Below are 12,509 nucleotides of genomic sequence, written 5' to 3' on the forward strand. Positions count from 1 at the left end.
AGGCTAGACCAAGGCTAACCGTCTTGCTTGGTGGGTGAGGAGGAGGAGAAAGAGAAGAGAGAGAGAGAAGAAATTTTACCGTGGCTGTTGGTAGCTGCTAAGCATGCTTGAACAAATTTTGACTTTAGTTTAATATAGACAAAAAAGATTCAAGAGGCTACCTAGACATTGGAGAGCCTTTTTTGATTGGCTAAAATTACACACGACTAAAAGTGAAATTAAACTTTCGTCTGCATGTAGGTGTCTTTTTAATAATAATAAAAAAAATTGTCCCCCAATCCATGGTGACTGATTATATTTAAATTGACTGATCTAATAATTAACTTTCTTGATTAAAAGAGAGAAGGTAAAAATAGTATTGTTTTAAAATACTGTTTATAAGAAACAAATTTTATTTATAAACGAAATCTACATCAAAATGAAAAAGTAAAATAAGTGTTACATGTTTAAAAATCTTTTCAAATTGGGTTTTTTACTCTAGGAAGAAAAAACAAAACAAAACTCTAATTTAGTAAAACAGAAATGAAATGTGATCCGAAACAGTTAAAAATAATAAAATTTGGTATCGAGTCTTATGAAGCGATCTGGTATTTGATGTTACTATTAATTGAGGAAAATTAGTGATCGTTTTTATTTGTTGGCTTACTTAGGAGACATTTAAAAAAATGAAAACATCTTATTCCCTCCGAAATAAATAAAATGTTTGTTAAAAAAAAAAAAAAACGACTCGCTGGAGTATTTTCAAATTTCGTCAATTACGTTCCCACTTTTGTAAGCAATCGCTTTAGTGTTTTTTTCGCTTTTAACATTTTTTGGCTTACTTTGGAGATATTTAAAAAAAATAAAACATCTTATTCCCCACGAAAGAAATAAAATGTTAGTTTAAAAAAAAACCCGACTCGCTTGAATATTTTCAAATTTCGTCAGTTACGTTCCTACTTTTGTAAGCGATCCGTTTAGTGTTTTTTTCGCTTTTTAAAATTTTTTGGTTTACTTAGGAGATATTTGCCGAAATGCAAGAAATTTAACAAGAAATAGCTTACAAACTACAGAATTTTCTCAAGAAAGCCAAGAGAAAAAGATGTTTTATGCAACACATTTTACCAGTATACGAAGTTTAAAAGTGTTTAGTTACAAAGAAATTATTTAAAAAATCTGCAGATCAAAGCCAAAAGATACATATTTAAAAAAAAGAAAACATCTTATTCCCACCAAAATAAATAAAAAGTTAGTTTAAAAAAAAACCGACTCGCTCGAATATTTCCAAATTTCGTCAATTACGTTCCCAGTTTTGTAAGCGATCCGTTTATTGTTTTTTTCGCTTTTTTATTTTTTTTGGTTTACTTAGGAGATATTTGCCGAAATGCAAGAAATTAAACAAGAAATAGCTTACAAACTACAGAATTTTCTGAAGAAAGCCAAGAGAAAAAGATGCTTTATGAACACATTCTACCAGTATACGAAGTTTAAAAGTGTTTAGTTACAAAGAAATTATTTTTAAAATCTGCCAGTCAAAGCGAAAAGAATCCACATCTTATTCCCCACCAAAATAAATAAAATGTTAGTTAAACAAAAAAAAAAAAACCCCGACTCGCTCGAATATTTTTTCTAATTTCGTCGATTCCGTTCCCAGTTTTGCAATCGACCCGTTTAAGTATCTTTTTTCGCTTGTTTCGTTTACGCTCCGCCGTCACGTGACCACCGTTTGAAAGCGAGGCGTACCCCAATGGCGTACGGACTTATAACGAAATGGGGTGTTTGAATGTCGATCATGTCTATGGCCAAAGTAGTTGACGTTTAAAGACACGATGCTCATACAAGAACCAGTGCAGGTGAAACCACACAATACCTTTTCTATATATTCCGCCCAGCCGACCAATTCTTTGCCTTTTCTCTCTTTATTCTGCTTGTTATTGTTCCGTCAGGGTCCCTCTCTCTGTTTTTTTGTGTCGTTTGTCCAGATTAAATCTCTTTTGTGGAAAAGAAACGGAAATTCACGAGAAATATTAATTAAATATTCACCATTCACTGAAAAATCGATAGTTATTTCAGAAATTAAATATAAGGTAATAAATAAAACGGCATTTATGGTTTAATGAGAGAGTAAAACCTTCGCTTTGTGTAATTTCTTCTACATTGGAAAATGGTGGAATCAGAAATGGTTTGAAATTAAAGGGTTTATTTATATATTTGGGATCCCTGGTTAGGTTATATATTGGCTTGTGTCTAAATAGGAATGAAATGCTTTAGTTTCGTGTTGGAATTATGCTCGCCAATATTATTATTCCAGCGAGAATCGCGACGGTTGAAAATCTCATGAAGAGAACCTGGAAGGAAACATGGCTGTAGTTCGGTTCATTTGTAATAACACTGAATATATTTAGATAATTATAGTGTTTTTAAGGAATTATCTGAATGCTTTTATAGTAAGAAATATCCTGTTTTCTTTTTTAAAGTGAATTGCATTTTACTGGATTATCAGCAATTCGTGAAAACCTCATTAAAATGTTTCTAGAACAAAATACAAAAAAAACCCGAATCCCCCCCTCTTTGTAGACATTTTAAATCAAACGGATTTATTTATACAATTCAACAAATATTTCATATTTTCATATGTAGCTGTTAGTATTTTGTGAATATTTATGTTTTAGATCGGTTTCCCCCTTTCTTTCCGAAAATTGATTCTGAAAATTGTTCAGTTAATGTTTGAATTTGAAGAATTCGCGTTAATTAAAAAGGTCAAACAGGAATTTATAGAAGTTCCAGGGTAGTATGACATGAAAAGTAATATTTCTGTTTCATTTTATTAAAAAAATGTAATATAAACAATAATAATCCCTTTATTTTTTTATAATATTCCTTAATATCAGGAAATTATATGCGATGCTCCTAATATGGTAATTTCTTTTTTCATTTTAGTGGAGTTACATTTCCAAGCACTAGTTAGGGAAAATGTCCCATCATCTGTTCCATGGACACCCGTCTTCACATCGTATTACTGTTTAGTTTCTTAATTAAACCACCCGTTTTCCACCCTGGACTATCTCTTTATTGATTAATTAAAAACACAAACCTAATTGGCTGAATAGCAATTTTCTATCTTATTTCCACACTCATGGTTTCACACTTTTTATCTTATATAGAAAGTTAAAATATATTTCGAAACTAGGTTTCGTTGAGTTTTCATGTAAACAAAAAAAACCCCAGATTAATTGGTTTCAGGCATTTTTCGTATTAAAAAAATAAGTTATAGTTTGAAATTAGCAAAAAAAAAAAAAAAAATTACTAGGTTTTCATGTAAACAGAAACGAAATTAAGTAGTGAGGCAGAGGTTATTCATTTTCAAACCATCAGTCTTAATATTTAATAAAAATAATACTTCTGTTGAGGGGGGACCTGTTAATTTAGTTCACTTGAGCTTTCCGTTAAATATACATTTGTGTTGACAGCTGATTTCTACCGTTCAAAATTTATTCTTGCTTATGTATTGTTTATTAGAAGAATAAGTTTCGGTTGCCTTTAAAAATTCTGAATTTAACCGTTATTTAGTTTCTATTTCAGTTTGCTTAGCAATTTCTCGATTTTCCCACAGTGATTTCTTATTCTTGAATATAATTTTGTATTATCTTACAAAAACAGTTATGTTGTATTATATATAGACTTTGAAAAGTAGTGGATTATAAGAGAATTTGTTGACCGCCGAGGGGTCGCTTTTGTTTGTCTCCCAGCAAAGAAGCTTTGTTCCTTTATTGATAGGCAGCTGTTTAAGTGATTGACCACATTACTTTATAGTTTTCGAAAAGTTCCCTTCAACAAATGCTTATTTTAAGATTCCCTTATTAATATTAATTCAATGACAATATCGTATATCCGAGTACATTTTTCGTCTTGACAAAAGGGTTATTTTATGAGACAAAAAAAAAAAAATTAAATTCTTTTCCTTTATATCTTGGTTAATATTTTACCATATTTTTTCAGTATATTTTCTGTTGAATATATCAGTTTTAAACTAGTTCAATATTTAACTCAGCTGTTTTTATTCGAAGTATAATTGAAACCTTCTTGAATATGTGTTCTCCATTGAAAAGTCAACAAAATGTTGTCTAGTCTTTGTATAGATTCTCACAGAAGAAATGTTTTCATTAGATTTAAATCTATTTGTTCTTTCTTCGAAAGAGCTTAATTAAGATATAACTTGTTTTATTACAGCACTGTTGTTAAATTCGTTTAGTTCCTTGAATATATGAAAACATTTTAGTTATTTTCATATTAATTTCCTGACTCTCCCACTCCGTTGTTGTGTTTAATAATAAATTCTTTATAGTTTTGGCACAGGGCCACCAGTTTTTAAGGGGAAGGGACAAATCGGTTACTCCGAGCCCAGTACTTGACTGGTCCTTTATTTTATCGACCCTGAAAGGATGAAAGGCAAAGCTGACCTCAGCTGTGTTTGAGTTCAGAATGTAAGGAGCCGGAAGAAATACCACTAAGCATTTTTTCCGACACGCCAACGATTCTGCTTGCTCTCTGTTTTAATAATAATAATAATCCTTTCCACTGTAGGCACAACGCCTGATATTTTGGGCGAAGGGAACAGTCGATTACATCGACCCCAGTGCTCAACTGGTACTTATTTTATCGAACTTGAAAGGTGAAAGGCAACATTGAATTCGAGACGGACGAAATGCCGCTAAGCATTTCGTTCGATACGCTAACGATTCGGCCTGCTCGCCGCCAAAATAATCGAAAGTTTATAGTGATGTCGATTAAAATCATTTTGAGACCGGTTATTTGAGGATGTTTGTACTAATTTTTTTTCAGTTCCTAAATACATTCTGTTCACATCTAGATTCCGTACAGCAAGTTCAAGAATATTTTAAACATTTTTTTGATAAGAACCCTCAAGTAATTTTAGAAGGTTGTCTTAGGCTTAATTAAACCCAGACATTTGGTGAATACGTAAAACTATTATTACAACTGTAGTAATTTATTATTTAAATCGTTTGATACTAACATGCCTTTATACACATAAGGCAGTCTCTACTATCTACAGTGATAATTTAGGAGTGCCACAAAAGATGTTGGTTTACATATTAATGAAATAAATTTATAAGTTAGTAAGCCAAATCAGGTTTTTTGAGGATAATAGAAAAAAAAATTTAAATGGGTTATAAAAGGGAAAAATATTGAGGCTGGTAACCTAATAGTTTTGGAGAGGTTGTGGTGGAACCTTTAGTTTTTAGCTATTAAAAGATAAAAAAACCCAAAAAACAGCAACCTTTTCTGTAGATTATTTGTTCTCATAAAAACGAACAATAATTTTATGTGAATAAGTAGTCTTTGGCTGGCTCTGTTTACTCAGCAAACCAGTAGATTCCTCCCAAATTACACAAATTATAATAATATATGTTGAGTGTTCTGTTAGTTGAATTAAAAATTCACTTGATTTCTATTCCAGCTGTTATCTTTCTTGCAGACAATCTGTTCTCTCATTTTTAGCATATGATTTTCCAGCAACTATGGAAAAGTTATCACAATTGTCTTTTGATGTAATCAGCTGGTTCAGTAAATATAGAATAGCCAGAGGAGGTGTCTTTATCATCTATTTCAACAAAGAGATGTTTCTGCCTCCTTTTGCTTTCAAAGAGGAGTTTTGAGTACTACTTGTAGTCTTTTTAACTCTAGGGCAGTTAAAAAATCAATGGAAATTGTAGTTGTGATCCCTGTGCCGGTGGCACTTAAAAAGCACCATCCGAACGTGGCCGATACCAGTGCTGCCTCGACTGGCTTCCGTGCTGGTGGCACGTAAAAAGCACCATCCGAACGTGGCCGATGCCAGTGCTGCCTTGACTGGCTTCCATGCTGGTGGCACGTAAACAGCACCAACCGATTGTGGCCGTTGCCAGCCTCGCCTGGCACGTAATTTGCACCCACTAAACTCACGGAGTGGTTGGCGTTAGGAAGGGCATCCAGCTGTAGAAACACTGCCAGATCAGACTGGAGCCTGGTGCAGCCTTCTGGCTTTCCAGACCCTGGTCGAATCGTCCAACCCATACTAGCATGGAAAATGGACATTAAACAATGATGATGATAACTCTGGCAGAATCATGGTTGATGGGAATATAAAGGTGAGAAGGTGGCTTCGAGTATTTCAGAGAAGAAGGATTTAGCAAAGTGTTTTGGCCGTGGAAGTGAGGGTGAATGCATTGAGTGAGTCTAAGGAACCAGTTTCACCAAATAATGTGATTTACATGATGAAACCAATTCTTAAAAACGTCTTCAGTTCTACTCCCTCTCTCACCTAAGAGGTTTTTGTTTTGCAACTTTCTTGGCAATCCCACTGGTACTGGTGCTATGTTAAAAGCACCTGCGCTTGTACCATGTAAAAAGCATCCATGCTGGTGCCACACGAAGAGCACCCACTACACTCTGTGGTTGGCATTAGGAAGGGCTTCCAGCCATAGAAACTATGCCAAAGCAGACAATTGGAGCCTGGTGCACCTCTCCTGTCAAAGCGTGCAATCCATGCCAGCATGGAAAACAGACATCAAATGATAATAATGATGATGTTTATTAAATAAAACTTGTTTATTCCCAATGATTTAACTTTTCCAAAAACCTTTTAGGTTATAGCTCAAATATTTTTCTTCCCCAAAACTTAATATCTGAAGCCTAACTTCTTGTACAAATTTCATCCTCTTTCAATGCAGTGATGGGTCAGACAGCTTGGATCTGTCCCACACCTGGGGTCGTTTGGGTCCTGTTAAGTCCTTCAACTTATGGAAGCAGGCCCTTAAAAAGTAATGATGAAATCTGTACAAGAGAACAGTTATGCTTGAGATATTTTAGTTTTGGCATGGAAAAATATTGGAGTTATATCCTAAAATGTTTTGGCAAAGTTAAATCATTGAGAGTAAAACATGCTTTAGGTTATTAATAGCAAAGCCCATATTGTGAGGAGACTAATTAAAATCAAGCCTATTAATTTCATTGTCAGTCATGCAACTTGTTGAAAAAGAAGGTTTGAGCCACAAAATTATTCTACATTAGGACTAAATGTTTTAAACTTATAAATATGCTTTTGCATTTATTTGCTTATGTTCTTCAATTTTTTTTTTGTATCAAAAGAGCAACTGGAATGAAGAAGAGTCGTTTACCATTCCTATAGCTTTTCAAGAAAATTTTAACTCTTCCACCTATGGAAAAATAGATGACTGGGTATTAAAATATCATGTTTGTTTTCCATGCTGGCATAGGTTGGGCAGGTCAACAGGGACTGGCAAGCTGGAATGCTACATCAGGTTCCATCTGTTTTGGCATGGCTTCTACAGCTGGATGCGCTCCCTAATACAGACAGAGTGCATTGGGTGCTTTTTATGTGGAACCAGTGGGATCACTAAGTCATCATCATCATCATCGTTTAACGTCTGCTTTCCATGCTAGCATGGGTTGGACGATTTTAACTGAGGGCTGGTGAACCAGATGGCTGTACCAGGCTTCAATCTTGATCTGGCAGAGTTTCTACAGCTGGATGCCCTTCCTAACGCCAACCACTGCGAGAGTGTAGTAGGTGCTTTTTACGTGCCACCGGCACGGGGGCCAGTCAGGCAGTACTGGCAACAACTTTGCTTGAATCTTTTTACACATGCCACCGGCACAGGTGCCAGTAACGATCACGCTCGAATAGTGCCCAGCTTGCAAAATTAAAGACTCTCAACTGAGGGACAGGGTGGAACCAAGGGAATTGGCTGTGAGCCTAGAGAGAGGTTAGAGTAAAATAGAGGGACTGAGATAATTGTTTTGCTGTAGAAGGGATACTTGGTTACCCCAGTAGGACAGGGAAGGAGAGTGCAAGGGAAGATGTTTAGAGATATTTCCTGCAATTAAGGTGATTAGCCACACAGCTGATTACTTACTTGATTAGTCAAATCTTACAGCAACAAAATTGGTTTTGTGACTCTTGAGTTTTGGTTGTGAGACGCAAAAAAATAAAATCTTTTCTTATTTTACTGCTATCATTCATTGGATTTTGTGTCTGTAAAGGTTTTAGTCAATCATAATTTGAGCATTATCAGTCTCTGTTGAATGACTAGGTTTCCATTTTGATATAAAAGGGTGCAACTTCACATTATCATTAAATGTCGTTTAACGTCCGCTTTCTATGCTGGCATGGGTTGGACACTTTGACTGAGGACTGGCAAGCCAGAAGGCTGCACCAGGCTCCAATCTGATCTGGCAAAGTTTCTACAGCTAGATGCCCTTCCTAACGCCAACCACTCCGAGAGTGTAGTGGGTGCTTTTATGTGCTGCCGGCACGAAGGCCAGTCAGGCGGTACTGGCAGCGACCACGCTCAAAGGTGTTTTTTTTATGTGCCACCTTTACGGGAGCCAGTCCGGCAGCACTGGCAACAACCATGCTCGAATGTTGTTTTTCACGTGCTAGTAAGGCGATGCTGGCAATAACCACACTCAAATGGTGCTTTTTATGTGCCACCAGCACGGGAGCCAATCAGTGGCAACGATTATGCTTGGATGGTGCTTTTAACATTCCACTGGCATGAGTGCCAATCAGACAGTACTGTCATTGGCCATGTCAGCGATTTTGATTTCACTTGCCTCAGCAGGTCTTCGTAAGCAAAGTTTATTGTCCAGTGAATGAAGGGTACTCACAAGTGGGCTGGTTATACACCACTGGCATAGGCCATGGGTTATTGTCTCACTTGGCTTGCCGGGTCTTCTCAAGCACAGCATTCTCCAAAGGTCTTGGCCACTAGTCATTGCCTTGGTGAAGCCATATATGCATATGCAGACGTGTGTGTGTGGCTGGCTGGCTGGTAGGCTCTCATTTCCTGATGGAATCATGGGGCTATTTGTGACCAAGTGTTCCATCTCTCTCAGGTCTGAAGACAGGGATTGAACTCAGATACATGATCATGAAATTCACTTCATAATTAGGTTTATTTAAATAATATATAGACATGGCTGGGGAAGAGTAATAAAACACCACACACAAACAAACTGGGAAGTAACTAAAAACATGGTTAAACATATATAGATTTTTGTCCTTATATGTTTAACCATGTTTTTAGTTACTTCCCAGTTTGTGTGTGGTGTTTTAACCCTTTTGTTACTATATTTCTGACCAAAATATGTGTTTCAATTAATTTCTAACATAATCATAAATTTAGTCTGGTTTCATTAAACAACTATAACTTTTTTATTTATCAATATATTGTGATTTTTGGAAGATAATTTAATGAAATGTTCTCAACCAATTCTATACTATAATTTTTGTCACAAAGTGACTCTAATTGCAGGTAGATACAGGTAAATTCAACAAAATATAAAATTATTAAAATTTTTGTTTAAACATCGCTATAGAAAATGGGTTATTAGCTAATATTCAATTGGGTATACAACAAAATTTTACTATAGAATTTATTCTGGGTAACTTTCTGATATCCATAATAATATTTATGGCAAAATAGGCCTTAATTTCATTTAAGGTTGTGGGAAACCACGAACTATCCTTTCTTTCGCTTTGTTTACATTTAGCGTAACGGTTCGTTTCTGCCGTAATGATTTCAAATAGGCTCATTTGAAAATGTAAATAGAAATAGTCTAAGGCTTTACTCTTCTGGGAAAGACTGTGGCTTGGTCCAGTTTCTTCAGAAAAATCACCGAAAGAAACAGTTTTTAAATTTTCACTCCATTCAGGTGCCAATTCATTTTCTTTATCGCTGTCGGAGCTCTCGGATTCACTGTTTTCACTTTCGGAAAATGAAACATCGAATTCATTATCAAATACCTCATGCTTTTTTTTTCAGTCATAGAGTTATATTTATCAAGGTCTTCAGTAGAAAAGCCTTCAAATTCTCACTCGCTGCTTGATATAATGAAATTCGTATCCATTTTTTTGTCAGAATTACAAATTTTGAAAACACAATAGGAACAAATTTCGGAAAAAAATCTCCCAAAATTCACGGAATTAAAATTACACTTCGATCATTGTACAAAACTGTAGATGAAGTGTTTACGAAGTATAATCACATGTTTTCACGAATGTACTAAAGAGATTTGCTCTGATATTCTCATTTAAATATGAATAGGTAAATACGGTCGGGTTTGGGCGGTTTGGTCACATTAACCAAAATTTTTTTCAGGCGGCTTTGGGCAGTTTGGTAACAAAAGGGTTAAGCTCTAATTACATTAGAAATCTTTTCTTTTGCTTTTCTCCTTCACTGAATTACTCTTCTCCAGCCATGTTAATTTCCTTTGTTCCCTTCATCTGTTTAACTCCTGTCGATAACAAGCCTCTACACGGTTATTCAACCTGCTAGAAACAGTAGTTAAATCTTAAATTACGTGCTACTATCTTAAAAAAAAAAAATGTCCTGAATATACAAAAGTACGAGTTGGTCACACTTTGAACACCTTTGACCATGTCTGCACGATCAGGATTGGTTTGGAGCCCTTCCTCTTCTGACCAATTCTAATTGCTTTATACTTTCTCTTGTTTGGCTTCTATTCTGGTTATATCCAACTGTAAATGCATATTTCTACATTAGATATCATCTATTCTCATTATATCCTATTGTCTTAGCTACCATTAAACTATGTGACCTTATCTTCTGGATCTGAGTTGCTGATATTATCATGGGTGCCATCATCAGCATTAGTCAGATTGTCTCTAGAATGAGACGGTGTTTATTGCGAAATATGGCAGTAGTTCATATTGTGAATGGGATTTACAAAATCTATTGTAAATTATGTATGAATTTATGAAAGAGGTTATCTTCACATTAATTTTCCATTGTAATAGCTAAGAGAGTTGTTGATGAACCATTGTTCATTTTAGATTGTGTCCTGAAATCATTAATTGTGATATTTATTTGATAGTGTCAACTAGTTGTCTGTACTTAACAGTATATTTCCTTGTAGCACAGTATTCATCATCATCATTGTCGTCGTTTAATCTGATCTGGCAGTTTCTACAGCTGGATGCCCTTCTTAATGCCAACCACTTGGAGAGCGTAGTGGGTGCTTTTACATGCCACCGGCACGAGGGCCAGTCAGGCGGTACTGGCAACGGCCACACTCAAATGGTACTTTTTATGTACCACCTGCACAATAGCCAGTCCAGCAGCACTGGCAACGGCCTCGCTCAAATGTTTTTTCATGAGCCACCAGCACAAGTGCTAGTAGGCGACGCAGGCAACGATCACGCCTGAATGGTGTTTTTAACGTGCCATCGGCTTGGAGGTCAGCTTGTTACTCTGGCCCCAATCTCACTCGTATGGTTCTCTTTGCGCTCCACTAGCACGGATGCCAGTCATCAAATTTGATTTTGATTTTACTTGCCTCCTATAGAAGTTTTCAATTTGGAAAGACAATACTATTGAATCTGATCAGTTAGGTGGCAGTAACCTCCAACTGTCATCATTCTTTGTAGCAAATTAAATTCCGAAGCTTTTCATTTTAAATTCCTCACAAATATTACTTTCCTAATTTGGCCAACTTTTTGTTTTTACATTAGACAAATACAATTTGACCCCATCTCCTTCATTTACTGTAACTGCTCATGTTAATGCAAGCAAGAATCCTTTCCAGATTGAATATCACTAATACAACTCTAAGACTGGGCATAGATTTTCTTATAATGGTTTTTTTCTAAACATCTCTGTAATGCCATGACTATTGTTTAGAGCAGTGTTTCCCACCATTTTTGACCTTTGGTTCCTATTTTGCTCTATTGGACCCCCATAGCCATTTGATGCTTAAAAATCCTATATTTTTAGAATTGAATATTACAAATTGTATTTAAAAAAATAAAAATATTTTGTATATTCATCATCATCATCATTTAACATCCGTTGTCCATGCCGGCATGGGTCAGAAGGTTTGACCAGGGCTAGTGAGTTGGAAGGCTGATTTGGCATGGTTTTCTGCCGCTGGTTGTCCTTCCTAATGCTAACCACTCTGAGAATGTCATGAGTGCTTTTACGTGCCACCAGTATGGGTGCCGTTTGCGTGACACTGGTATCTGCTACGGCTGTGATTTTGCTCGGTTTGATGGGTCTTCTTCTCAAGTACAATATAATGCCAAGGTCTCGGTCATTCATCATTGTCTCCGTGAGGCCCAACACTTGAAAGAAACTCAGCCATTTTGCCTCTGTGAGGCCCATATAAAAGTGTAACCAGTTTATTGTACATAACAAAATTTTACACGCCCATCCGTCTTGTGGGCCCTAGTTGAGAACCACTGATTTTAGTGGGTCTGTGATATACTTTCTTGCAAAGCTCCTTTATCCTCCTACCTGTGTGAAAATTATATTCCCATATCAATTCTCGTTTCAGGCTGCGATCTGGGACGCTCTGAACAACTATGCAGTTACTGATGCTACTTTTTTGGCTGAAAGATTATTTTCAGAAGGTACCGTTTCAATGTTTTTAATCCTTTTTCAGAAATTTCATCTCCTAATATTTATGAATATTAATCTTGACAGAAT

The 12,509-nt window shown here is 35.8% G+C and overlaps 1 protein-coding gene across 1 annotated transcript in view; it reads left to right on the top strand.

Annotated features, from left to right (window-relative positions):
• The first annotated feature begins 1,675 nt into the window (after positions 1–1,675).
• The window catches only part of LOC115228642 (cell division cycle protein 27 homolog), a 52,944-nt gene continuing 42,110 nt past the window's right edge, over positions 1,676–12,509 (top strand). Inside the window, exons 1-2 of the mRNA XM_029799191.2 lie at positions 1,676–1,832; positions 12,358–12,433. Coding sequence (XP_029655051.1) covers positions 1,809–1,832; positions 12,358–12,433 — 100 coding nt within the window. The 5' untranslated portion in view covers positions 1,676–1,808. The remainder of the gene's footprint in view (positions 1,833–12,357; positions 12,434–12,509) is intronic.

This window comes from Octopus sinensis, linkage group LG2, assembly GCF_006345805.1.
Source record: "Octopus sinensis linkage group LG2, ASM634580v1, whole genome shotgun sequence".
Taxonomy (NCBI): Eukaryota; Metazoa; Mollusca; class Cephalopoda; order Octopoda; family Octopodidae; genus Octopus; species Octopus sinensis.